The sequence below is a fragment of the Osmerus eperlanus genome, chromosome 4 (genome assembly GCF_963692335.1).
Source record: "Osmerus eperlanus chromosome 4, fOsmEpe2.1, whole genome shotgun sequence".
NCBI lineage: Eukaryota > Metazoa > Chordata > Actinopteri > Osmeriformes > Osmeridae > Osmerus > Osmerus eperlanus.
Window position 1 is genome coordinate 9,374,316 of NC_085021.1, and position 27,470 is coordinate 9,401,785.

A 27,470-nucleotide genomic window follows, 5' to 3' on the forward strand; every position below is an offset into this window, starting at 1 on the left:
GTCTGAGTGTCTCTGTAGCTCTAGAAATGGCACAAAGTAGACAGCACACTGCAAGACATTCACAATACTTGCCTTTATTTTTCAAACTATTTTTAATCTAGATACAAAACAGGATAAAAACTTACAAAATTTATATTAAATACGTTGTCCAAGAAACTGTAGAAGCAGAAATATGCACACTTACAAAGACCCTGAAAAGGCCGATTTCCCACAAGTTGGTTACCAAAAAAGCCTTGTTTGATTTAACGTAATCTAATCTATGCACGTCCAGTTGCAATTTGGCCTCAGGCACGCAATTCTGTCCAGATCAGAACACAGCATCCCCTTCTGAGATATGTACGCCTAACATTACCATCAAAAGGGCAAAGTTGGCTTCATATACAGACAAACCCCCAGTCCCTTCTGACCCCCAGCCTTAATCACACTGACTCCAACATCCTCAACATCACTATAGATTTTTACTTGCTACATGAAATAAATTATACTAAACTGAGTCAAAATTGTAAAGGGCCAACGCCATGACCTTTAATAGCCCTTTTACCCAAAAATTCACCAGTTTAATTTATTATATTTATTGATTGAGGTGTGGTGGTTGAAATATTTTCAACCTTAGGATAGTGAACATATTCATGTAAAAAATAACCTCTATTGGACGCAACAAACAAGTAGATTACAAAAATATCAACAATCGCTAAATACAAAGGGTAGCAATGGTTTAAAATAAACTGTTGGTCCAACAGGACTGTCTTCTCTCTTTCTGTAAGACATGGACATCATCATGTAAACCTGGACTGCCATTAGAAGCAGTTCTGACAAACACGAGTAGAAGTTAAGTGTGACATTTTTTACAAAACAGAGGGCTTTGCTGGGCAATACACAGTATCGTTTCATTGCAAAACTGACTTTCCAAGTATCAACAAATAAACAATGACATTAAGATGGAGGGGGCAGTGCTTTCAATGCCAACTGAGGCAGGTGGGCATCGGGTCTTCAGATGGGGCAGAGCTGGTGGGGCTTTGACAACTTAAGAGACCAGGGCAGACTATCTCTGCACTTGAGTCTGTTAAATAGGTGAGACTAACTGGATCTTTCAGCAGAACTGGGACAGCCACGCCTGCCCTCAGCTCCATGTCCAATCGCTCAAGTTAGAAGAAAAAAACCTCCCAATTTCACAACAGTCTCCTGTTCAGGATCTCCCAGACCATCCGTCTCCTGAAGTATGGCATGTGTTTCTGGGAATAAACAAGAAAGCATGTCAGCAAAGCTTGGATTGGTTCATCAGCGATATAACCCATGACGCGCTACTTCTTGTACGTACTTGTGTGAATGTGATTGGCTTGTCTTTGGTGATGTACTCTGCATACTTGCATGTGAACATCCCACAGTCACTACCGTTCATCTGCTGGGGGATTTCCTGTCAAGAGAATAAGGAAAGAAAGTTGACACGTGACGTGTTGCCAGTCTTGTCATGAACAAATCCACACATGTTCTGGTTCAGCACTTACATTGCGTCTTTTGCTCTGCAGAGTCCAGTCTGAGGTATCCAGTTCTTTGCCCTTCTTATCCTTGCTTTCTTGCTGCAGGTATTTCCTACAGAAAGTGATAAACTGATTACATTCAGTTCACAAGTTTGGCATTCTAGTCTTTGAAAGCACACTCCCGAAGGTTGCAACCTACTGTATGTGCTCAAACGCTAGATTAACAGGTGCAAATTTGATACAGTCACAAACAGGCACACTTATGTAATTTTTGGTGTGCCAACTGACTGACCCAAGATATAGAGCTGCTGGTTGCAGCTAAACATGTAGACTGGGGAACCCAGCTGAGGGGTCCAGCTCCCTGTCTACCAGTAACATCAGTACGTTTGACAAGATCACGTCTTTGAATCGCATTCAACAATCCCTTATCAGAACTGAGTGAACTTACAGCAATATCCGACAGGCCTCGTCATTGGTTCCTCCCATGGAATCAAAGTATGTGATGCTCTTCTTGCGGAGATCCATCACCTTGGAGGAAACAAAACAAGAGCAATGGTGAACATGTGAATCCAAGTCAGAAGAGGACAGCGCTTTATCTAGCTGGTCCAGCCTGTACACGGTAGTAGACTGATGCTCAATCAACATAGGATTTGAACAATAACAACCAGCTGTGACATGGTAACAGGAGAAAAAACCAGCGGGCGTGTCCTCTAGGTGAAGTCCTGTGTGTGAGGGAGAGGGCGTGTGCTGTGCTGGCAGCGGAGCAGACTGACCGACAGGCACCAGTGCACCCCCAGGTGGACGGGCACCAGCAGGATGTCCACTGAGAAGATGTCCATCTTCTTGGTCCAGCGGCGGACGGCCGAGTAGCCAGCGCTGCGCAGCTTGGGGAAGAAGAAGGTGTTGAAGGTGTGGACGGAGGGCAGGCTGGGCTCCTTGCTGCGCTCCACCAACAGGTTCATGTAGAAGTTGATCACCTGGAAGAGGGAGAGAGGGCGTTAGAAATCCCTACTAACGTTTTGTTACCGCGAACAATGTCATTATACATCGTCCCGGCCTCACAAACGTTCAAAAAGCAGCAGGCGTCACAACACAGTGCGGCCACGTGCGGCATGGGGTGGGGTTGAGAGGCCGGTAGAGGCCAGTGTGTGTGGGTGCTGGGCTCTGACCTCGTCGTTGAGCCAGTTGAGGTGGCTGAGCGTGTGCAGGTCCTTGCGTGTGATGGTGAGTCGGAAGCCTTCGCTCAGCACCTCGTCCTGGCCGCCTCCCCTCAGGGCCCTGCTCACGTCCCCCTCCATCGCCTGGAGGGAGAGCACACCCAGAGGGGACACAGTGCAGGGTTTCCTTTAGGATTTGTTTTAGCAGTGGGGGCAGGTCTGTCCGAACAACAACCCCCCCCCCCCCACCCCATTTGCATTCTGTAGCAAATAATAACAATAAACCCACTTTTAATGACATTATCTTAATGCAGTGTAACTACTTCAGCATAATAATGCACCTAAAATACAAACGTGAGCAAGGGCGTTCAGCAATCACTATCGAATCAACAGCCACGTGCAATTTAGCTAGCAGGTGACGAATACAAACAACGAAAATCACCAGTTAATTTAATTTAAGAACCAGACGAATACAATAACAGGCTTAAATGAACTGACAACATAAGTTATACGACTTACAGTTCTCTCAAGGACGCACAGTGGCGCGCGTGCCCGCTCGCGCATGCACTCTAACAATCACTGCTGATAGACGCCCTTTTGTACAGCCCTATTTCTGATACCGTGGCGGCAAAAATCAACATAGAGGAAACACTGCAGTGTCAACGCATTCTCTATGCCAGCTCCACTGGCTCACACACGGCCCCTCACGAACCAATCATCTCACGCGTGGGTTCTAGGGAACTACGGCCATCAAATTCTTCCGAACTGGTGATTCACCCACTAATGACTTATCGAAAGTTATATTCGAAACGTATTTAATACCTTCCTGTCTAAACTAAAGCAAGGTCCCCTCCTAGAAGACAGCATGTGGCTGCCGGAAGGAATTCAATTCAACTTTATTTCCCCATGTATACAATACTAGGAATTTGATTCGGTATTCTCCATGCAGGCTATAACATCACAAATACAACAAGGCAAAACAAAAAAACAATACAAGGACAGATAGTAACAGTATGAGCAAAAACAAAATAATGAAAGGGATTGTACCTCTGAGAGTTCTGGGAACTCTGGTTTCTCCTCCAGGGGTGTGGGCTCCTCCAGGACCGGGGCCAGAGGAACCTCCTTCTCCAGGGGGACCCGGACGCGGAGCACCACATCCCCGCGGCCCAGGTGGCTCTCCTCGGTCAGCCGCTGGGGAGCAGAGAGGACGGGCTTGTGAGACCTTCTCAATTCTCTTTCTTATGAAGAGACAGTAAATGACATCATATGCATCCCTCCTTCCTCCTTTAGTTTTAGGGTTCTCTCGGATGTAAGCAGTATCCCACAGTAGGTGCTCGCCATGACGGGCTCCGACTCACCTGTCTTAACAGCTGGGCAGCGAGAGCTTCCTGTTCTTCGATCTGTCTCCGCCTCTCTCGAGCACGGGAGTCGTACATGCTGGTCCTGTGACAGCCACATGTACCGTTAGCATCGCAGCTGCAGCAACTCATTGTTGTATCCATCTATTAATTGTAACAGTTGCATTCTGATTTGATATGTGGGGGCAAACTTACAGTTCCTTGATCCATAGTTCAGCTTGGAAGCAGGGTACACTGTGGAGACAGCAAACCAGGTTTCGTTAGCTGGGAAATATGGGAGATGCCAACATCCATATTGACACAAAGAATTAGGACACAAAAAAGTAGGTACCTTGAAGATTCTGCCTTTTTGCCTTTCTGTTCTCTCACAATTATTACAGAGTCCCCATCATGGGCTGCAAGACAAGGACAAAGAGATGAGTTGCGATTTATTTATTATTCTGTTTTATCGTAGCACCATGAAAACAATGAAATGACTACATTCCACGACATAATGGATCCCCTATGGGTGTGACCTCACCTGACGACTGTGTGTCCTGAGATGTGGTGTCCTGCAGGGCGGCCGGGGAGGGGACAGACTGGACGGCAGCTGCTGCCCCGGGGCTGAGCTCAGAGTCTGGGGCCCAGGCCTGGATCCCAGGGCCCCCGCTGCAGGAGCCCTCCCCGGGGCTGGGGAGGTTGTTGTAGCCCTGGCTGGAGCCGGGCCTGGGGCTGGGGGGTCCGCTGGGGCCCTCTGAGGCCTCGCCCACTCCTGACCCAGTGGGTGAGAAGTGCAGCAGGCGGCGGCTGGAGCTTAGGAAGCTGGTGCTGCGGGTGTGCGAGTCGTTGGGAGAGGAAGGAGTGAGACGAGGGAAGGTATGGGAGCAAGGTGTTTCTAGACGTCTGAATGACAATTATGATAAGGCACTGTATGAAGCACCAAGAGGGCAGTGTTGAGGCGGAGGAGAGAACGCTGCTGTTACTCACAAGTCTCGGTGTGAACGAACCATCCCATGGGAGCTGCCGTTGTGGAGCAGAGACGACTGCCCCCCTGAGACCATGGTGATCAGCTGTCTGTACACCTCTTTCTCCTCCTCCCGGACAGACTGGAGGGGGAAGATAGGGGGAGAGAGAAAACCAAACACCATCCATGAAGCTCCCTCGTCAAGTACAAGCAGGGCGCCAATCACTGGATCTCGACATCCTCCGGCACCCTTCGGAGAGGCACTTGACATTTTACGACACGACTAATAGTTTGTAATGTGCTGTGACTGGGGCCCAGCAAGGCCGCGGCAGTCCTGACGACCCCTGACCTCCTGAGCGGTGCAGCGGGGCCTGGCGCCCAGCAGGCGGCTGAAGGAGCTGCTGTGGGAGGGACTCTGCACCACCCTGATGGGGAAGGTCTTCTCATACATGCTGGTGAAGGAGCTGCTGCCCGCCGACACAACCCCTGGTGTAGTGTCCAGGCTGTGGGGACGAGAGAGAGACAGAGGGGGCTAGCTTTTTTGACACGGTGGGTTAAAATGAGCCGTCACACCAACGGGGAAAGTTCTTCACCATCTACGGTGAAGCTCCAGAGGGAGACGGGCGACCAGGTACTGAAATGACTAATGAAAAAGTGCAGACGCCCTCGAATGTCCTCGCAAACACGGCCGTGCATTTTCGAAACGGCGGACATGCCTTGTAATTCCATGTGGTCGGAGGTTGAGGGGCCTGCCCAGTCGTGGAGGAGGGCAGGCTGCTTTGGGGGTAGAGGAGGGTGGCACACTGACGGGGTGCCCGTTGGTTTTGGGCACCTCGCGTTGGGCCAGGCCCATACACACTTGCCGTCTGCACACTTTTGAACCCATCATGGACCTCTCGATACGGAACGACTCTGCAGACAAGAGACAAAGTACAAACATTGTTAAGATCCATAGCTACATTGCTGTGTTAGCCAGGCAACAGCAGGAATGTTTTCATACACATTCTTGCCTGATTTTGAGGTTTTCCAATCCAGAGTCGTGGCGGGAGCAGCAAATGTCCCATCCATAGAAGCAGTGTTCCCCTCAAGGACCTGCAAACAAGAACACATATTTCTCAATCGAAATGGAATGCCTAACAAAATGAGTGAGGAGTAATCTACATGTAATCGAAGCATCACACACCTCACTTTGTGGCCAGGCAGCTGATGAAGCTGAGGTGGATGTCGAGGGTCCCGGCTGGTGCTGTAAAGGGGGACCGGGGGAGGCAGGCAGGATGGTTCTCAAGGTGGGGCTCATACTGTTCTTGACCCATGAAGCCACGTTGGTGCTGTGGCCCTTCATCCCCTCAGCTGCTGTCCTGACTGAGTCTATGAGGTCTCCTGGGGATCAGTACACTTCAGTTCCACACTGACAGGTTCAAGTATCAACATGTCAAAATGAAGTTAAGTGTGCTGCTTACCCATACGAGACTTCTTCACTGCCACGCCATCTTGATTGAGCGTATCTCCATCCTCCAAACTTCATTGAGTGAAAAAAAGTTTGTGAAATTGGATAACTGAAAATTGAAGTTCCAAACCCGTCCCTCTTTGCTGTATGCACTTCTGCAAACCCAGGCATAAGTAAACCTGCAGAGTCAGCAAGTTTGCACGGGAAACTTTGCAATCCACGTATGTCAATGTCCTAAACAAAAATTAAGAAAACTGACACTGTTATCCTAAGTTAGAGACAACGCTAAAGCCAGTTGGCAAAACATACCAGTCATTTGATCTTTTTTTCCTACTTGGACCACCCGGTTGTACTCCATGTGTATCTGGCTGGTCCGCATCTGGCGCTCCGTTGCGAAGGTTGCCAAAGCCTGTTCCTATCCATTCGTAAATCTTATTGAACATGTTTGGAGAAGTTCAGAACCTTCCACTCGCCGAAAAATAAATGGCTACTATGGATACTTCCAACCCACCTCCTAGCGGAGCCAAAACACCTTAAGACACTACACGTCATTCGCCTGTGGTAGGTTAACTGTGGCTTATTCGCTTGCTAGCTAACACTGCTAGCTAGCGAACTACCATCATGTTAGATACTCTACCTTCTTCAAATTGAGATAGCTAACGCTAGCTAGCTAGCTTACTTAGCAAGCTAGCTAGCGAACCGTTGTGTAGAAATATTTACTGTGTTGTAATTTCTACTTGAGTATTTAACTACCAAAGCTACATTAGAAAACACCGAATAAATCTTAAAATTACTCCAGAAATAGAATAACGGTGCAGGAGTTGACTTTAAACTGAAAATACGGTGGAATAACACGCTAAAAGATAACCTCTCCCGCTTCTTCCTTATTCAAAACCACAACATGGCCGATGTGGACGTTCCACTATGAAACGTTTTCATTGGTTTAGCAAATTAGTGCTCTAGTTAGGGAATGGTTGACTTCGTGCAAAGGAAACCCTAGTCACGTGAGACAGGCCTAACTGGCTCATACTCTGCAACACTTTACACAAATATTTACACACAATGTAAAAAGTATATTTGTACATAGGCTATAGCTGATGTAAAAAATATATAGTTTTTATTTAACTAGGAATGAGACGTTCTTAAATCGTACTTTAACTCACATCTGGTAAATGGCAATGCAGAATTACTCACTTCACATGATTAATTGAAAATGTACTGAAACTATCTTTCTAAATACAAAATTTTATTCTTAAATTAAACGATGATACACTGTATACAACATTACAAAATAAGTATTATGATACATAAAATGAATACAGGAGGCTTAATTCCCATTCCTCTTTAATAAATTAATACAAATACGTTTGAATGTACAGCAAATTAAATCCGATTTTTACAACATTATATTACACAGTGCATTTGGCCAAAAGCTGCATATTTACACAGAAAATTACACACACATCATAGCAATATAACAGCATTCCAAGGCCACATTCCAGCCAGACCAGAGAAAAAGAACATTAGGGGTATTAAAATAAAAAACACATTCTCTCACACTTTAGCCAATTACTGCATCATGCTGCAAATAAGTAAAAATACCAGTGTCATTGGCATTACACAACCTCAATGAATAAATTTGAACCTCAGGGTTAAACTTCAATGAAATAAAATGCCAGTACTGAGGTCTGTGCACTCAATAGAAACCATAATACTACAAATAAAAGCAAGGTGGATGAATAGAGCAAATAACTTAACTTCACCTCTAGTTTATTGCAATTCTGTTGAGGCAGCTAGGCTTTCCTGCCTGCAATCATTGGGGTATATATCAAAACATCAGTCTTGAATCTCAATATATTATATTCTTAGAGCTAAGACACCCCTACATGTGCTCCCATCATTCACTGAAATAATGTTCTACTCACTGATCTAACAAGAGTATAATTTCAACATGTTGGCATCATTACTGGGATTCATGCATTTATTTATTTCTAAGAGTCAAATCCTGCTATGGACAACCATTGAGAGACACATGACTACATTAAGATATTGTGACATTTAGGAAAGGCTGACAGTCTGCCCTGTATGGGGCAAAAAAAAGTAGGGCGATAAAGTGGGGTAAAGAACTGTGTACAACTGTAGACAAGACAACCACACACCTGGGAAAATTGTCAATGTCATGCCAAAGAAAGAAGGATAAGTAGTGGCAGACAGCGTGGGAAGTTATGTGAGATGTTTATTCGTTGGAGAAAAAAGTAGTGATTCGTTCCAACTCATCTCAGGTTTATTCCCGGGTTCCAAACAGTTGGAGAAAGAAAGAGAAGATGTAGATGATATCTAGGTAGATGTTAAGGGTGGCAAAGACATATTCCTCTGGACTGATGGTGTAGCGCTTGTTCCCCATCAACATCTGAGTGTCAAAGGCCAAAAACTGCAAAGGAAGAAACAGAGGATGTTAATCCTTCTCAGGAAGCTGCTGTCCTGACACACAAATCGGATGGCATCTGTTGTACACATACCATGGTAAACAGTAAGGCCCCCAAAGCAGCATAGACAGCATGAGCCCAGGGAACCTGCAATATAGAAAGAGAATGTCACTGATACATTTGCCATTAGATTAGACTTCTTTTACATAAAACTAACTAGCTTCAAATTAGTTTCTACAAAAAAAGCAATGGGTAGATTTGACTATGGCTAGATATACTTACATAGCCCATGGGCAAGACCACAGACAGGACTATTCCAGAGATGAACATGACCATGCAGAAGACAAACAGCACGCCTTGGCAGGACGTCACGTCAAACTGAGTCATGAGGAGATTAGGAGACAGCAAGCATAATACAAGGAGACAAGGCAAGATGTTAGCCCTTCTTAGACTACAAGGTTGAAGTCTAAAGGTTCTGCAAAGTAATTGAGGTGACAATTGCACGTGTTTCGATATTTGTCTCACCTTGGTTTGAAAGCTGAAAATTGTGACCGTCAAACAAACCAGAGAAGTGATCCCGAGACACATCACCACAGACTTGGTATTGTAGAAGCTACAGAAAAAAGACAAGTGGTTGTATGTACTGTGTGCATTTCGTTTTCAGAAAAACTGCTTAACTTAGGGTAGCTGACTAATGAAGACAAATAGTTCATTTATGAAGGCAAACTTGCTGGCTGTACTGAGACTGACAGAGGATGCATGCAGAATATATAAGACACAGTGACTGGTGGGACACACACTGTCATCCAGACTCACAGACTAAAGAGAACCATACCTGGATAACATCCCTGTCATATAGGCGAGGGCAAGGGTCTGCAACAAGAGATATTGTAGTACATAAATATGACTGCATCAACCTTAATTTGGGGAATGTTAGTATTTTGTTTTAGAAGAAGTTATGGCGGTTCCTTCTACTATTACATTCATTTGATGCACAATTACATGTACACACATATTTAGAAACATCATTGGATACCCACAAAGATAGCGAGGAGGATGAGATTCCATGGAAATTTCCTCCTGTAAGAGACGATTGGTGAGATGAACATTCTCAAAGGTCCACTGTTAACAGAACTCATGTTGAGTTTTTTTCTCTTTCATAATTATGGACTCACCTTGGCGCAGAGCAGCACGAGAGAGTCAGATAGGTGACAAAGAACACAGCACTGTGGAAAAGACAGCAGGATAATCAAGTAAACATTTGTATCTACATTTTATTTTAACTTCAATATATATGATAATGCCTTGAACAAAGGAAGGGTTCTTCCACTTACTAAGATGCCCAGTACCACCCTGGGTTAGACTGCACGTAGGTCTTCACTGGGTCACTATAGGAAGCAGATACTAGTTAATAACTGTTGGATAGTAAACAGTTAACAAACTGTGAAACATAATTGTATGTATTGATTATTTATTAAATATGTGTACAAAATAGCAAGAGAAATTACAATGGGGGATATCATGTACATATAGTGGAGCTGAGGAATAACTAGGACACTGACCAGAAAGTGAAGAGAGACACTATGGCCAGAGTGACAAGAAGTTGGATCATCAAGATGGAGTACACCTAAGGAAAGGTAGACCATGTAACAGTATGTGTGTACAATACAGGATGAATCAGAATCTTGTGTTTACTGAAGGGAAAATAAAGCTGTTCACTCAGAGCAACCCAGTCTTGACCACAACATTTCTGGAGATTTCATGAAAAGTAGCTACCTTGCGGATGAAGACACGCCTGATGTTTCTGTCATCCCATCTGAATTCAGTGAGCATCTCTGCATCGCCACTGTAGCAGGGGCTGGTACCTGCCAGACACACACACACACACACACACACACAGGTCATCTTCCCTTCCCTGTAAGTTAATTACTGAGTTTCTCTGTAATCATCTTAAGACTGGTAGATGATGAGTTATTAAAAGGAACTTGAGAGAAGTCTAAATGTGTTTCACCTGTGGTGGCCTCCTGATAGGAAGGAGGTTCTGGGGGCACTGCCATTCCACTGGGAGCTCCAAGGGAATCCTTGTTTCCCGCGCAAGCAGCTTCATTTTCCTTGTTAGCTAGGGACAGCTATGGTAACAGAAACATTTGAGAGATTACAGACAACCAGATCAATAGATGCTGACTAAACACTAGCTATCTATAAACTAAGGCCAATCCTCTGTTCCACAGAGGATTATAATGTCCTCTTAAAGTCATGTCAACTTTTATTAAACTTTTCGTGAAAATATTCTGACTATATTTGTTGTTTTTTTTATTGGTTTAATGTGATCCTCTGATGGCCTACTGATTGTCTGGCCTTTGCTGTGGTGGAGCTTCAGACACACTGCATTGGCTGTTTTAGAGTGAATTAGGTGTTACGCAACCCTGCTGCTGATTGAACATCTGGTCAGTCTTGCCCTTAGCTCTTCAGTACACATTCCTCTCCTTTCTCATCCTCCACATGTAAACGCAAATAACACTAGTGCTAGTTAGCTCATAGATCAAGACAGAATTGCCATTTTTGGGGTAGAGGACTACCTGACAATTTGTATGGAAAGAGAGAAACAACTTTATTGGAATGAATTATTGGAGGAGCATATCTTGTCATGAACATAAGTAGATTCTCAGATGGCTAAAGATATGTCTGACCATTTATAATCCTATATTGTTTGGATGCACTGTGGTCCTATAAAATAATGTTGAGGGAAGGTGATCCAACCAAGGTAAATACTGTATAATACAGTATACTCTCGTATCCTCTCACTATTTTCCTCTACATCATCTTAAACTGAATGGTAGAGCATCTAGAATATTCCCTGCCACCCCAAATCCTTCATACTGTATGCTGTTCCAGTAGGTACTTGTTTTATTATTTAGGCTAGGGTAATTACAACAAAGTATTGTTTTCGCCAAACAAAAATATCAATCACCCAAGAGAGACACATCATCAATGTTGAATTAAACACTACGTCAGTGCCCTGGGAAATATCAGGTCCGTGTCAAAAGGATAGTAACCTTATTTGGCATGTGGGAGGATACGGGTCTGAACTGATGTAGACCTCTTATGTTACCAGTCAAATTAAACTGCATTATGCGTCAATATGTATTTTTTCAATAAATAGAGTCCATACACTCATAAATGAAATCAGTCTTCGTGTAGCTATTCATGCTGAGCAGTGCCATAGAATAGCCAGGTTGATGGACACAACATATGTAACGTATGATTACATAATTAAAAAAAATGATAGGAACAATAAATAATAGAATAGCAGCTAAATATAGTATGAAAAAAACATGTGATGTGAATATGCCTTCCTTACCTTTCCCTGTGTCATGATGCCTCTGGGTGGTGTCTGTTGTCAGGTGCCTACTGTGTGTACGTCTATACCAGTCAATGAAAGCTCTGGTGTCTGTCTGGATAGTCCACTTCTTGCAGTCACTTGAGAAGAGAATGACTCTGCTGAGAATATAGCTTGGGAACACTGACTCGTCTATCTGACGCTAGGATTAAAACCCCCCTCTGACGGTGAAGCAGTGGATCGACCCAAAACAACGCAGTTACAGAACGACACACACCAATCCCTCCCCTCAATTAAACAGACATTCTAGCAACATCCAGGAGATACAGCCTTGAAGAGGGAAGCTTGGACTGTACCAATACGTCATGGGAAAGAGGGGAGGCCAATTGTATGAGACATGCATCACACTGTGAGGCAGTGAGAAAAGACCAGAGTGATCTGGAATTCTAGGTCCGCAGTAAAATCAAGTGGGGGGACTGCAGGTGGTAAGTATTCTGGAATGTTCAAGAGAGGGATTGTGGGGGCAAGCATTTTATAATGTTAAAGTTATCCAAAGCAAAGTGATCACAATCACTTTTATCCTCCCAAAAAGGTACAAATAAAATACAAATTTGAGATACGTCAGGCTTAACCACCAATAATCTATGCAAAACACGAATCCTTAGTAAAAAAACATTTACACATATTCCTTTTAACCTTCAGCAGATGATAACGATGACTCATTATGTAAGCAGAAATAAAAGCAACAACTAAATTCAACTTGTTTGTAATAAAAAATGATTTATTACTGATGTACAATGTAAAAGCCCCATAACAATGGAATGATTATTTTTGTTAATAGAACATAGACTGAGATTCATTTTGGCCCACAAACCATCAATAACCCCTTCTGTTTCCAAACTGATAATACCTAGAGCCCATGTGTTCCACTTTTCCATCTTACTAGAAGTAACCATATAAGCAATTGTATTTATGTAATAACTTTTGTTTTGCCCAGGAGCATAGCTTCATCCCGTGCTCTAGTTACATACCAGACCACGCAGTTGATAAACATGAAACCCCCTGCATATCACTGTCACCATCTAGTGGAGTAGCCAAGTACTGCTTGGGAAGTGCGCAGAAATAATCTGCGATGACGCAGGTCATCATGAAGAGCAGAAAGGGTTAGTGAGTGACATACCAAGACACCCTTTAAATACATCCCCCCCATCGAAATTTGTGGAACATTTAATGATTGTTGTGTCATTTTTTCCAGTCATGCAGAAAATAAATCCCAGTCAAGTCAGTAACGGTATTCCTCCTGCTCTACTTCTTCATATCTCTCCCTCTCCTCTAGCTCCCTCCAGCCTCAGCTCGGTGTCGTTTCTGCCCAGGGTAAAGAGACTGACCACTGCCAGCAGAGCCCCTAGCATCATGGCAGCGCAACCCCCGAACATGTGCCTGGTCCCACTGCCCTCCTCCCCACCCCCGGTCCCCGACACCTCCCCGTGGAGGGCCAGTAGCCCCAGGCAGGCCAGCAGGTGGAGGGGCAGCCTGAACCAGGCCAATACCCCAGCCCGCTTTTCCTCAGGGATCACCCTGCCCTGGAGGAAGCTGACTGAAGGGAAGTAGAGGCCAGAGGCCAGTTCCAGAAGCAGGAAGGCCAGCAGAGACTCGTGGGGCCGGGGCTGCCCTGGGGCGGTGGAGAAGATCAGCATGAAGAAGGAGAAAAAGGCCAGCAGTACGGCCAGGCAGAGTAGGTGTCCGGGCTGGAGCCGATAGCGGGTGGAGGTAGCCAGGCGATACAGCAGGGAGCCTGCCATGCTGGCAGCCATGAGGCAAGAGAAGACTATGCCCAGTGGGGGGCCGTGGGGGTCGAGCACGGGAGTCCACAGGAACACGAAGATGTAGAGGACACTCTCAAACAGAGCCTGGACTGCCCCCAGGACCATCACTCTCCTGTCGGACAACAGACAGCGGAGCCCCTCCTGGCAGCTTCTCCAGAAGCGGTCTCTGGCAGACAGGCGAGCCTGAGAGGCATTAGGAGGACTCAGCAGACAGGTATGTTTCTCCCCTTCCAGCTCCCCCTCTCGCTCCTCTCGGCCCCAATCGGTTAGTACCACCCAGCCACACGCAGCCAGAAAGGGGACAGCCAGGAGGAAGGGGGCCACCGGCCCCAGATGAAGCCACTCGGCTAGCAGATTAGCCACCAGACCAGCGGCGACAGCCAACCCATGGTTCCAGCTAGCCGCCTTAGCGAAAGTGCTGGGTATCAAATCCTTGGGGAAGTCATGGGCTTCCACATGCCTGTGCACGTACCAGGCCTCGAAGGTGGTGGAGAGCAAGGATGTGGACAAGCCTCCCAGGACACGGCCAATTATCAAAACAAAGTAGTCCCTTGAGAGTTTGGTGAGGCAGCAGGCAGAGTATGCTACACAGAAGAGCAGGCAGGTCTGCCTTCGACCAAGGGCCTGTGGCAGCCAGCCAGCAACAGGAGCAAACAGCACACATGATGCCAGACCACACACATACAAGATGGCTATCTGGGACTCCAGGAAGCTGTAATGACGGTAAAGTTTATACAGGTAAGGGCCTTGGAGCCAGTCAGCCCATATAGCTAGTAGATAGCCTCGTAGGAAGAGGGCCTGGAAGCGTCGGAAAACTGGGTTGGCGACAGCCGTGGGGGCAGGTTGGGGAGGGGTAACGCGGCGTGCGGTGAGCTCCAAGCAGACACAAAGTGCCAGCAACAGTACTATGGCCAGGTACGCTGTCATCAACATGATGGCATATGCTCTTTATCTTCCTGTCGTTCAGAATTTCTTAAGTCTTGTCCTGAGAGGATAAGTCAAAAGCTGTGAAGAAAGATAACGCGTTACCAACAGCATCCCAATTAGTAAACATGGTTATAAAGCCAATTACAGTAGATAATCTAGCTACACTTGTCAGGGAGATTCGGCATTTAGTCCACCGCCAGTTAAAAAAAATGCCACGTTATCAGTGATTGCTGTTGAATGCTAGGTAGGACGCAACTCAATGGCTGGCAGAGGTTCATAAACACCTGTCCGATAGTAGATAGCTTTCTCACTAATCAGCAACGGTTTATCTGAATTGCATACCCCTAAAACTACACAATTGTATACAAAAATAATTTAAAGCTATGGCAACCTGAGTTAGCAGAGCTGCTAGCTACTGTAGATGGGCATGATGAGTACAGCTTGCTAGCTAGCTAGAGCTATTTTATAAAAATAATTACTATCCGGCTGATATCATTTTCACAAAGTTAGCAATCCTTACCACGTTGTTTGATACTGTCTCCATGCCACTTAATATGATCAAGTCATTGCTGTAATAAACGATCAAGTTCACTATCTAGCTCAAGAGAGGCTGACTGTTTGCCACTAGGTAGCTAACCCATGTTAGAAACAACATCATCCAAGATATTTCCGTGTTATAAAACAATACATCCGTTAAACGCAGGGTGGCAGTCTTTCCCTTTCTATCACATCATGGCCTCCAATAACTGTCAGGATGTTTAGACAGAAGTGCTACTTTAGGTGGTTTTATTGCAGCATGAACTGTGCAATACGAAATTGAATGCCAGTAAAATCCTTCACTACATGTCAAAATCAGACAAAGCTTTAACTGCAATGCCAATTCAATTCATTTTTGGTCAATTTTTCTATTAATTTATAGGCTATTATTTGCATTTTTATTTTATTTTTTAAAGCACACCTTTTCTGACAAAGTCCTTTAGCATTTTCATTTCTTAATCCTATATTTTTTATATGAATATCCATCATGTTTATGTCAGTTGAAACAAAGGAAATATGCAACCAAAGAAGAGACACAAGCAACAAAGTACAATAATTTCATTTTATATCGTTTCTATGGAAGGAAGAGAGAAACATTTACAAAATGTACAAGAACATGTGCTCAATCAACCATAATCAAACTAGCACTGAGCGGATCTGTACTGGTAAAAGAAGATCCCTAGCCCAAAAATATATAACGCTTGCGTTTGTATGACAAACGTTTGGGGGTAAGGGACAGGGGGCATGAGAAGTGGCTGTGCTGGTGATTTTAGGCTTTATACGCTGGTTTGTTGCATCATCTCATACCAGGACAAGTTCTTCAATTGATTCAGACATAACAGTACCATTATGCATCTCAATCTGTCCTGGCCTCTGAGAGTCCTGATCTATGTTCTCTTGTGCATATCCCACCGCTGTTTTGCACACCATCCCCAGCCAACAGAAACTATACATTCTTCTAGACTGATTCTCTTCTCCAGATCCACCACCATCTCAATCCAGTTGTTAAAATAGACACATTGGATTAACAATATATATTTCTAGCCACATATATCAACAAATGGATTTTAAAATCCAACATGCATTGAGGCCATTTCCATCAGTCCTGCTGTGATTCCAGACAAGATTAAGATATAAACTATACAGAATTAACCTTTTTAATTTAAACAAAATCTGATGAATGTATATATGAGTTGTAGTATTTAAAATGTGTGAAATAAACTATACTTTCTTTGGAGGTTATTCATCTCATTAAAACAGTAAAAGTTTGAATTCCTCTTGACACAATCATTCATTCAAATACTAGTTTGGATGGTGTGTTTGGTTAGTGAATGGCACGGAACAGTTATGCTATGAAGTTATCTATGCATTATGTACATGGTCCCTTTATCTTATGCACAAATGGACACACTTTCATTCATCACTTATGGTCCCTATTTTCAGTTTATATCTGCATTATCCATTTTTACAAATGTAAAAATAGCAGCGACAACAGGAATTGAGAAGGAAAAGCTAAACTTAAGTGAAATGGCTTTTGGTTTTCACCAAACTGGAAATACTAGGAAGTGAACAAACAATCTGTCCAGAAAATGTTAATCCTATCAACATGTACACTCTTCTAACCACCCTTCCCCAAGACATCTTGAGGTGTTTGTTGTGTAAATATACAAGCATATACCTGTGTTAAAAGTGAAATATTTTTCAAGCGGATGAAAAAAAAAGAAAAAATTATGTTTGTCATTGTCCTTTTACGAACATTAGCTTCTTGAGAAATGTCCATCTGATTGCACAATTAGTTGCTCAATGCCAAAGGAAGTCCTGCCCTTGGAAATGAGTTTCAGTTTTTTTAACGTGTGGGTTCAGGGGTCGATGCGGAAGGCCAGCAGCTTGTCTGAGTGCTGGCAGTTGAGGGTGCGTAGGTCAGGCAGACGCAGCAGCAGCTTGGGGAAGAGGGAGGCATCGTCGGGGCGTCGTCGGGTTATGAGGGAGCGCAGGGCGCGGATCAGGCCCTCCTGCAGGTGCTCCAGGGCCCTGACGTCAGCGATCCCGGAGCAGTCTGGGGAGGAGAGGGGGAAGAGTCAGGTTTGGGCAGAATGAAACAAAAAGAGCAATACCTCTGTGTTTCTGTTGTTTTTCTCTGGCCAGGCCTGAATCAAATACACTCTACATAAACTATTTGCTTTTTATTCTTATCGTCTACCGGCTCACTCTAAAACTACAGCTGACTAGATTTCTCACCTGCAGAGACTAGCACCACTGCCATGAAGAGGGCCATCTCATCAGGCTCCAGGCCTAGAGAGCCCAGCTTCTCACTGAACTCAAACATGGCGTCCAGCAGGCAGTCCATGCCCAGCGCCCGGAGGGAGGCCAGGGGGTACGTCTGCCCATTCAGGAAGGTCACCGTCCGCTCCTGGGCGTTGAACAGCGTGCAGAACCTCACCATCAGCACCTGGCAGGGAAAGGGAGGAGGTGGACAAAGGTTATCGATGTGGAATCAGAAAGGCTTTGGAACGCAAACTGAATCATTTTCATGTACATTAACTATATTAGTTCTGTATGACCAATTCTAACATGGTGAACAGGAGAAACATACCTGGAAGGTGCCTGATTTGAGCAGCATGACCTGGTCATGTTGGCTGAGCTCCTGGAACCCTGGGATGCCCTTGGCAAACTCCACCACCTCCTTGACTGCTGGGGTGAAGCACTGGGAGAAGGACTCCCACACCTGCTGGCTCGAACGGTCTGCCCCAGATACAGGACATGCGTTCAGGGGACAGGCCTGAGGGAGAAGGAGGGAGAAAGAAAGAGACAAATGAATTATAATCATGCACTACAGATAAAAACTGTGTTTGAAATCTGTTCCGATATTGCTAAAAACAATCGTACATCAAAAACAGTTACTTCACAACTCATAGGTTACTTACCAGAACTTTGGCCCCTGGGGCTAGTTTCCATGGACAGGAAGGCTGGTTCTGTGTGACTCCAGAAGCAGAGAAACTGTTGAAATTGGCAGAGCTGCCATGTTGAGCCACACCTCCATTTGACTGACCGTGATTCTGATTGGACGAATTGGGGTAACTATACCGACTATTGTCAATTGTGGGGAATGTATGGGGGTTGTCATTGGAGGAGACAGGGCAACGAGAGGAAGGGCAGGATTGGTACACCTGCGTGGGGCTAGGGTGGGACTGGGAGGACACGTGAGCGTAGTTGGCCTCCTGAGGGGCGGAGTGACTTGGGAAGGGCGACGGGGTGTCGTTGTTGACGTTGGTCCTCTTGGCTGCGTGTCGTTGGCTGCTACTGCTAACGAAGATGTCGCGGTAGGCTCTGGAGATGGCCTCTTTGGAGTGGCTCTCGACAGGGCTGGGCAGAGTCTCCCTCACGGGAGAGGAATCTACATCCATGGTGCCGGACTCGTTCAGGCTGTTCATGTAGCTCTGCATCTCGTCCAACAGCCTCTGTTTCTCCCTCTTGGGGATTCGCCCAAAGCGCACAGCTAGAAACAACACAATAAGACTGGTGTTTTTTGCAGTTATTTGTGCTGTTCTTTGAGCATCATTGAAACATAATTGAACACATTCACATCGTTTCTGGTTTAGAAAGATAGGAATCATTTCATCACACGGTGCCTCGAGAAGACTTGCACTAATAAAGTAAATCACGTACTGTGTATGATTACGTGAGTACGGTGTAAAAATAGACAGCTTCAATTATGTAAAGTGAACATGCTGTAGTCACGTTTTAGTTCAGATATTAATGAAATGCAAAGAACATTGCGCTCTGTAAGTACACCCCCCATCTCCACCTCCTTACTCAAGACCCCCACCCCCAACCCTCCATCTCCCTTCCACTCACAACCCCAAGAGCATTCATCAGCTGGAAAGGATATTTTTAGATCTCCCCCACCCCGCTCTCTCACACTCAATGTCTCTTTCCCTCCCTCCTGGCCTGTAAGTAGGGCAGTGGAGCAACGTGAGTGAGATGCAACCACCACTGCAATGGAGGGAGAGAGGGAAGGAGGGAAAAGGAGAGAGAGGGAGGTGAGTTCTCTGCTCACAGGAGAGCTTGCCGATAAGCAGTAGTGAGAGAGGGAAGAGTGAAAGCAAGGTTAAGGGGCTGGGGGAGTTTACTGGTGAGGTTTCTTATCACACTCTTATTTTGAGGGTTACTTACAGCAACAAAATATGTATTTTTTAATTATTATCAAACTAAGCACACAGGTAGGGTTTCCTGATCATCATCAACAGGAAACACGTTTGAATGTTTATTTTATTGATTATTTGCGATATCTGAAGCAGTAGTCTACTAATACATATACATCCATTTTAGTCTGCTCTGTTTCATTATGCAAATCACTGTATCCATGTATGTTATTTCATAGATATGTAATACTCCATTCACTTGTCAAATTCAAGATCAGGTAAATGTATGTGCCATTTTATCTTACAATTGCATGTGTAGACTTTTGATGGGTTTCATACTACTTTTTAATCAAGAGTTTTTGAATTTGAACTGTAGCTTTAAGAAGTTGTAATTACACCACAGGATGCAAAGTATGCCATCATGCCAACTGACTTTGATGTTTGCCTGAAATGATTGCAGAACCAGATTAACACACAGCAACCCCATTAGTAATCAAGGTGTTCTCTTTAATGTGTTTCTGTCGTCAGTGGTTTTCCTGTTTTCGCAATGTGTGGAGCAGAGGTAAGGGGGTTTCTAGGTTGTGGTTTTGAAAGGGGTTGATTTGATTGTTTTCTTTTAAATCTCCTTGCCGTTCTCTTAACCACCCGCCTTACCATGAAGCTCTTACACTTCTGAGCTACTGCAGCACAGTTGACCCCCCCCCCGCTCTCTATCTCACTCTCAAGCTCTCTCTCTCTCTCTCTACTCACACATTGAGTAGGCAAGGCTGGCTGCACCAAAGGCTGCGCATCAGAGGAAACAGTACAAAGAGGAAAGAGACAAACTACTCCAAGTAGGTCAGCATGTGTATGTATGCTATAGGCCCAATTCTGCTTTGTTTTTCTAGGTCAACCCAATCGTATATCTTCGTTGTCTGTGATAGGTAATTAATCAACATTCAACGGGCACAACTAAAAGCGGACGACTTGGGCGTCGCAACTGACGAATCGTGTGATGGAGGGAGAGCCGTTTTTCCCGCATCTCAGGCTTAATTGCCAGTGTAGCTCTCATCAATTGCTGAGAGATGGTATAAGGGCATATACAAGGTAATCAAGTTGCCCCCGTTCCAATTTCCCAAAATAATTCCTGTGTTTGCTGCAGTTTTCCGGATGACAGATCGCTTCAGGGACTTCAAGACTCCTATTCTCATAAATCACTGTCTGAGAGGGAAATGGAAAGGGGGGAGGGGAGGGGTGGGGTGTGCCCAGGGAACATTGAGTACACCGAGGGTGGGGGGGGGGGGGGGGGGACAAGAACATAGTGGAGAGAAAAGAGAAAAGGAGGATGCTGCAAAGGGCAAGAGAAAGGCATACTCTGAAACTTAGAGAGTGAAGGATGCAGGCCAACGAGGAGGAGTATTGTTTGTCAATGTGCCCTTCCCTATAAAGGTGCCGTGACACTTGCTTAAAGGACAAGACTACTGCACTGCGAAATACACTAATGATTGGGCTACAACTGGCACGGTGACCTACAAAGGTGCTCTGCACCATGCCCTCAATCTCCGAGACACAACTCCTCATTTATCCAATATCACAGCTAACTTGAGTACTGTCCTGGAGCGCTGCCAGGTGACACATTGACATGCGAGCTGTAACTCGTCCGAATGACAGTGACAGTAAGGCTCACCATCTCGAGACATGCCGACCGAGAGGCATTTCTTGAAGCGACAGTGCTGGCACCGGTTGCGGTTCATGCGCATGATGAGGCAGTTCTCGTTCTTCACACACATCTTGTAGTTGATGTTCTGCTGGATGCTGCGACGGAAGAAACCCTGCAGCACAGAGGACGGGGGTCACGGGCAGGTCGGCCCACACGCTCATCCTTTTGGGAAACACTGAAAATGGGGCACTTCTTCAAAAGCTATTTTGGGGCGGCCGTCAAGGGCCTTCCTTACCTTGCAGCCTTCGCAAGCGTGAACTCCATAGTGGAACCCTGAGGCGATGTCTCCACACACTTTACACAGCAGCACCATTCCACCAGTCTCTGCAAAGAGAAACCCAAAGTCAGACAGGCAGACACTTTACATGGTCGGAATGAAAAACCAGGGACTGGTCCCAAATGTGCTGGGTATGGGTCTTCACACTGTACATGGATCAAGTGCACCATTGAAATAGTTGGAGGTTAATAATAATTTGAGGTCAACTTGACTTATGCTTGACTTGCGTGCTCTCTTATGAGACTACCCAAATGGTTATCATATATTGAGTAAAGTAAATCAAGAATTCTTAATGTAGTAAAGACAGTTCTAGTATTTGACTTGGTTGTTGCAGGAGCTGGTATGGAACTCACTGGTGAAGGTTCCTGTAAAGCTGCATTGCCTTTTCCCAGCGATGGGGTGCTGGTAAACGTGCTGGGCCGGGGCCACTGAGGGCCCATTATAAACCTCAGGGAACTGAAACAACAGTTTGGAGGATGACGTGGTGCCACTGCCCATGCGCCCTTTCAGCGCACCGATCTCTGTGAATGTGACCTCCTCCGGGGACGAGGGCTGGGAGTGAGAGGAGGGTGACTGTGTCTGGTACCCACTAGAGGGACTGCCAGGGCTGGGGCTGGCACTGCCAGAGGAGCCTGCATACAGGATGACACCTGCAGAACAAGGGAAGTACACAGAAGAATCAAGGTCAAGTTCATGAATTAAAACAAACACCCCACTAGGCTGACAGCACACAATTGGTAGGGTGAAAATATATTATGACAGTGCCATTATTGTTATACCCTATGCATGTATTTATTTCGGGGGGGGGGGGGGGGGGGTACGACGCATCAGTCACTTTTACTGAAGCGTAGCATGTGATGCAATCCTGAACAACCTCTGACGGGCCACACTGAGAAGTACATGCATCCTTGCCTAGTCGAGTATAATAGGCCGACAGAGACAGAGTGAGCGCTAAAAATACTACAGGAAGCACAGCAACAGAGAACGCGCCGGAAAAATACCTCACATTGGCAAATAATTCCTGCGTCATTCAACAAAAGTATTTTTATATGCGTCGTTTTAAACAGGCGAAGTGTTTTGTTATTTTTAAAAAAACAATATCTCTGCTTTCACATCATTCGCATTCCCTCGCATCTATTGGTCATGCATTGTTGATGAGCTGAGACACGACCTCACGTGTCTGCGAGGTTTGCTGCCTACTCCGCTCCAATAATAGCCCCGCTCCCCTGGCACCGTGCCCATCGCCAACTAACTGCACGACACTTGACAGCACTCATATGGACTCCTGACAGACACGGTTACTACCCAGTCCAAATCCGCAGTCTCGTGTTGACTTATACAATAATCACAAGTCAGCTATGTGTTTACAGTCACCCACACGGGCAACGCCCCATGGACGCTGCGCTATCCCGAGGTATACAATGCAGCATGCATTGCCATCAATGAGTCACGTTATGCTAGCTAGAGAAAGAGGGAAAGAGAGAGAGAGGGAAAGAGAGAGAAAGAGGCTCTCCTGTGAGCAGCTGGGTTGCTTTTTGTAACCAAAGGATAGGATGGTTTGATACATGGTCATCCCAAATATCAAGCAAAAACATCTATAAAACAATGTTTTAGAAGCAACTCCAGGCTTTAGTAGGCTGGACTCTGTGAGTGAAAGTTTTTCTTGAACTTTATTTTCGTACTGCCCTTTGCTGTGCAAGGAATTTGTTTAGCTCAAGGATTGTTATGATTCCTCGATCTGCACGTTTCACTGTGTCTGTTGACCCGGTCACTCACACTCAATACACATGGAAAGGCTGGGCCTTGCCTCTCTATACCTGAGACATGCATCTCCCATATTAGCCCGGCCCTGTTTTGAAATCCCTGGACCCACCCAAAAACATTGCATATCCACCTGAAGACTCACATGGAAGCTAACACGTTACACTGTTAATATGGCTCTCAAGTCCACCATGCCATAAACTGTGTACTGATAATAACTTTTACAGTTGGTTGATGAGGTAAAGCGGAACCATTCGGAAACAGCTTGTATCGAAAGAGGGGATTCTACGTCAACCAACTCTTTGAATGGCTAACTTAAACAATAACTGACTAACTTATTCTAGTTCAGGTGACTGTAGTACAACACTGTGCACTTCAGGATGGAGGATCTGTAAAGTCTTAGTGTTCACCCCACCAGACAGCATTTTCCAGGGCATGGCCCATGTAACCTGGAGAGAAGCTTCCACTGTCTATAGCACAAGTCAGTCGCTATTGGGTTCAATGCAGACACTGACATTCATTGAAGAATCAGCAGGTCCCATGCAGCCCATGGTGACCTTAGACTACCCGTGCAGGAACTAATCTGCCTGTGAGTCATTGCAGGAAGAGAAACGTGAGCACTTTGTAACAGTTCCCTACTACCGCTCTCCCTCCATTATAGCCTTGCTCTCACGGCCATGATCCAGGATTGGCACAGAAAGAATACAGAGCTCACCAATATTTATACTGGTGGCGTGTCTCTCGATTGTAAAGTTGCTGGACTTGGGGAGATAGGGGCACACGTTATTTTTTGAGTGTCAAAAAAGTCAAATGTTTATCAGCCATTTGCTATGACTTATTGTGTCATGCTACTATAATTTATTAGCTGTACAGCTGTCATCAGTCACTTGTGAAGAGCATACAGCCAACTCCATTATACTGGCCAGAGTAAGTAGGTCAATATCACAGCAACATCCTACAATGGAATTTGAATGGGCCCCTGTGCCATACTGCAGTGTAACTCACTGACATTCATGGGATGTATTCGCAGTGACCAACCATAATAATGCAAGTCTCATTATTTCAATCGCTCTGTAGCCTACTTATAGCAATACCAATAGTTTTTTGCACTTTCAGCGTTAATACTGTATCGATATCAGTATCGCGCTGAGAATCGGAAGAGATGGACATAGAGAATTCCAGCTGTAACACTCTAGAAAAGCGGGTGTGTACGCGCATAGCATCGAATTGGGGACAGATGTTGTGTGTTTGAACCAGAACACTGTCACACTACTGCATTTGCTTTCAATTAAAAAAAGGAAAGAACAAAATGCGCATGAGGCGGACAAACGTGACATGAGATAAACTCCGTGCATGAAATCGCTGACCCACTGACCAATCTCCCTTTCCAACACCGCAGGCGGCAGCAAGACTAATGTCCATGAGAGCGAGAAACTGGAGGGAGGAGGGCCTGGGAATCACGCGCAGCACGCGGCTCAGCAAGTGCATCCACACGTGAGGGCGATTTCGATGGAAGGAGTGCATTCAGTGAGAATACATTGCGCCGCACTCCCACCAGTAGTCATAACTTATCAACTCCGTCGGAAGCTTCGGCTCTTTCGCTATAATTAAAGAGTAGAATTAAATAGAGAAAGATAGATGCGAGTGAGCGGGGTGTTCTGACGAAGCAACGAGCACAGGCATCATTCACCATCAAGCACTGGACCAACGTCATCATTCATGCAGATAGCCTATAGACACACAATAACACCTTGAGAAAGAGTTGAACGGCGCAGGTTAGGCAATGAGGGCCGAGTCATTGGCATACAATTCATTATGTTGTACTACTAATTACTAGCCACATGGCAAAACCGACCAGTGATAGACACCATGCATGTTTTGATTAGTAATAGAGTAGCTGTGTGCGCGCTGTTTGCGCGCGTGCGCGTCAGTAGCCGATTGTTTGCCCTTGTGAACGCGTCTGGGTAAATGGGGACTTATGGTAAACTCATGTTGAGATTAAGACAGTGACCATGACAGTATCTTCGTGACAAATGGGTGCGCTGCCATAAATCTACACAATTTAAATGTTTTTCAGACATTGTCATGTAAAAGAGAGGTCCGGAAAAGCACTCATCCTTTCAAGAATGATCCAGTTATTTTGGTTCCATCGATGTACCTTTTTGTCATAGGCTACTGTAAGCCCCATGAACCATATTTGTGGATTTGCAAAAGTCAAACAATCTACCATAACAACTGCCATCTGGTGGATAAAAAAAAATAGGAACTCAGTTAATCATTAGTCACCTGTCTAAAGCTTACCAACGGGTGACTCATTTACAGTAGCCTTAGGTAAGATGAACTACACTTTTACGCTTGGCTTTAGATGGGTTCTGTGTCAAACTACTCATGGAAAAGGGTGCGCCTTGACACAAGCTATTTTCATCACCTGTCGTGAAACGTGACTGATTTTATCTCTCCCGTCAATTAATGGGAGTGTGAACCGGAATCGTGACAAAAGCACATAAGCACTTTGCCTAACCTTAAGGAAAAGTGTTTTAGTGCCATTTTACTGTTACCTTCCTATAGTCATTATTTGTAATCGCCAACCAATTTACCTAGGAAATTGTTACGCGTGACGCACCACAATAGATTTGTTTACAATCGTTAACGTGACGCGTGAAAATGAACTTGGCTTTGTATAACTGTATTGAGAAGGCATTTAAGCCACTGACAGCTAGCTGCCTGCAGCTCCACGTGAGTTTGTTTTCATGCGAGAAACAGGAAGTCGCCCCTCTCTGTGCAATTAAGGTGAACCTCACTTCATATATCTGCCAATCTGTCACACACAGACTAGAACGCCACCGTTTTAGCATCTAACTGGAGACATTTACAGCACCAATGTTCTTATCAAACACTTGACATGTTTTACACATCAGGCTTCTCAAATAAGTGTTAAATAGCTTACAATATAATTTTGACCTGCAAACATAATTTCTGACTGTTATTTAGGGCTGATACTTATGACAGCAACCGCATTAATAACATGTAGTCAATAGATGACGCATAACACTCAAACGAAAGCTATAGCGAGTAGCCTATACCTGGTTACTTACTAAACATTTAACAGTTTAAAGTTCAATGCGACAAAAGCAACATTTAAAGATGGAACTGTATTCAAATTCACTCAAAAGGGCAATCATTATCAAATAAAAATCTATAGGCTACATTCTTAAAAAAAAAAGACATTATTATTTTTTTTTAAATGGGCATACATCCTCATCATTCTTAATCGTCAAAATTATCATCCTAATCACAAATATCATTACTTACCACCACCGGAATTGTTATCCATCTTTCTTCCTGTAGTGCTTAGATGATAGGGCTTTTCGTGACTATAGTACTTTTCTGTCAAAGTCAATAGCAAAATGTCTTAATCAAAAAAGTTTGACCGTCACAAAACAACTGGGCCACGAAGCGCCGATCCGAAGCGTTATTGACAATGTATCTTGACACTAAAAAGTAAATTGTATACAGCTGTCCAAATTGCACAGCTGTGCCTGTCAGGTGAGCTGAACGGCTTTGACGCTACCTGGGTCCGTTCTGCACTCTGGTTGCACCTTGGTTGAGCGAGAGCGGTACAGCACGAGCAGAGAAAAGTGAATTCAGTTATCCTAGGAATTCCTAATCCTCAGGATTTCCTAAAATGAACTGGCAGGGGCTACACAACCAATGGTAAACGCACCCACATCAATCACGTTTTCAGGTGACTTTAGAAATGTGACTTGCGTTTTTTTTTGCTCTCTAAAACTTCTGTTTTGCCAGTTAGGTATGGGTTTTGGCTCACTGCATCCTGTGAAGTCTCTCTCGTTTTCTCCCTCCTTTTACTCTTTGGTGCGTTTTCATTGGCGGGCAGGAATGGGTGAGTGGAGTTTGACGCGCTTATTCGACCGTGATGTGGTCTCTAAAGCCATGCTACATGTGCATTCGGCATGTGCCACGGAGAGCGCTGCCCTAGTGACACACATTTTATGCAAACTACGGAGCGCGCGATTAGAAACTGTAGAGGGTGGGGGTGAGGCACATGGGCAATGGGCGTGACTTAACGTGACTACTTGTTCTTGGAGTTGCGGGCTACACTTTTATTGTGAACACTGGACATTGAACACAATG

The 27,470-nt window shown here is 45.0% G+C and overlaps 4 protein-coding genes across 4 annotated transcripts; all 4 read right to left on the reverse strand.

Moving 5' to 3' along the window:
* Positions 1 to 54: 54 nt before the first annotated feature.
* senp1 (SUMO specific peptidase 1) lies at positions 55 to 7,308 on the reverse strand. Its single transcript, XM_062458711.1, has 18 exons — positions 6,693 to 7,308; positions 6,397 to 6,455; positions 6,120 to 6,316; positions 5,947 to 6,028; positions 5,661 to 5,848; positions 5,286 to 5,432; positions 4,960 to 5,078; positions 4,514 to 4,800; positions 4,325 to 4,388; positions 4,189 to 4,227; positions 3,994 to 4,078; positions 3,683 to 3,826; positions 2,648 to 2,779; positions 2,252 to 2,455; positions 1,927 to 2,006; positions 1,506 to 1,590; positions 1,319 to 1,414; positions 55 to 1,232 (listed from the first exon to the last, which is right to left on the reverse strand). The coding sequence occupies exons 1-18, from the start codon at positions 6,824 to 6,826 to the stop codon at positions 1,170 to 1,172; spliced, it is 2,205 nt and encodes a 734-aa protein (XP_062314695.1). The 5' UTR covers positions 6,827 to 7,308; the 3' UTR covers positions 55 to 1,169.
* A 406-nt stretch (positions 7,309 to 7,714) lies between these two features.
* LOC134018623 (protein lifeguard 2-like) lies at positions 7,715 to 12,356 on the reverse strand. Its single transcript, XM_062458714.1, has 12 exons — positions 12,171 to 12,356; positions 10,821 to 10,938; positions 10,586 to 10,674; positions 10,372 to 10,436; positions 10,144 to 10,197; positions 9,985 to 10,035; positions 9,850 to 9,889; positions 9,645 to 9,682; positions 9,335 to 9,422; positions 9,092 to 9,187; positions 8,903 to 8,956; positions 7,715 to 8,814 (listed from the first exon to the last, which is right to left on the reverse strand). Exons 1-12 carry the CDS (start codon positions 12,183 to 12,185, stop codon positions 8,668 to 8,670), a joined length of 855 nt encoding a protein of 284 aa, XP_062314698.1. The 5' UTR covers positions 12,186 to 12,356; the 3' UTR covers positions 7,715 to 8,667.
* A 553-nt stretch (positions 12,357 to 12,909) lies between these two features.
* Positions 12,910 to 15,593, reverse strand: mfsd5 (major facilitator superfamily domain containing 5). The gene is made up of 2 exons (XM_062458713.1): positions 15,423 to 15,593; positions 12,910 to 14,980 (listed from the first exon to the last, which is right to left on the reverse strand). The coding sequence occupies exon 2, from the start codon at positions 14,906 to 14,908 to the stop codon at positions 13,463 to 13,465; it is 1,446 nt and encodes a 481-aa protein (XP_062314697.1). The 5' UTR covers positions 14,909 to 14,980; positions 15,423 to 15,593; the 3' UTR covers positions 12,910 to 13,462.
* Positions 15,594 to 15,982: 389 nt separating this feature from the next.
* Positions 15,983 to 27,297, reverse strand: nr1d4a (nuclear receptor subfamily 1, group D, member 4a). Its single transcript, XM_062458715.1, has 8 exons — positions 26,631 to 27,297; positions 21,911 to 22,207; positions 21,516 to 21,604; positions 21,248 to 21,392; positions 18,364 to 18,935; positions 18,033 to 18,218; positions 17,678 to 17,888; positions 15,983 to 17,495 (listed from the first exon to the last, which is right to left on the reverse strand). The coding sequence occupies exons 1-8, from the start codon at positions 26,650 to 26,652 to the stop codon at positions 17,299 to 17,301; spliced, it is 1,719 nt and encodes a 572-aa protein (XP_062314699.1). The 5' UTR covers positions 26,653 to 27,297; the 3' UTR covers positions 15,983 to 17,298.
* Between the last annotated feature and the right edge of the window lie 173 nt (positions 27,298 to 27,470).

Excerpts from the sequence above, each read along its gene's own strand:
- senp1 (XM_062458711.1), bottom strand. The coding sequence starts at position 6,826 with ATGTTCAATAAGATTTACGAATGGATAGGAACAGGCTTTGGCAACCTT. Across the intron at positions 5,079-5,285 it reads CCCGCTGCACCGCTCAGGAG|TCTGTCCGGGAGGAGGAGAA; the intron begins GTCAGGGGTCGT and ends TTCCCCCTCCAG. Across the intron at positions 1,415-1,505 it reads TGCAGAGCAAAAGACGCAAT|GAAATCCCCCAGCAGATGAA; the intron begins GTAAGTGCTGAA and ends TTCTCTTGACAG.
- LOC134018623 (XM_062458714.1), bottom strand. Across the intron at positions 10,675-10,820 it reads CTATCAGGAGGCCACCACAG|GTACCAGCCCCTGCTACAGT; the intron begins GTGAAACACATT and ends TGTGTCTGGCAG. Across the intron at positions 8,957-9,091 it reads TGGTCTTGCCCATGGGCTAT|GTTCCCTGGGCTCATGCTGT; the intron begins GTAAGTATATCT and ends TCTATATTGCAG.
- mfsd5 (XM_062458713.1), bottom strand. The coding sequence starts at position 14,908 with ATGTTGATGACAGCGTACCTGGCCATAGTACTGTTGCTGGCACTTTGT.
- nr1d4a (XM_062458715.1), bottom strand. The coding sequence starts at position 26,652 with ATGGATAACAATTCCGGTGGTG. Across the intron at positions 18,936-21,247 it reads GGTCGGCATGTCTCGAGATG|CTGTGCGCTTTGGGCGAATC; the intron begins GTGAGCCTTACT and ends TGTTGTTTCTAG. Across the intron at positions 17,889-18,032 it reads TCAAATCAGGCACCTTCCAG|GTGCTGATGGTGAGGTTCTG; the intron begins GTATGTTTCTCC and ends TTTCCCTGCCAG.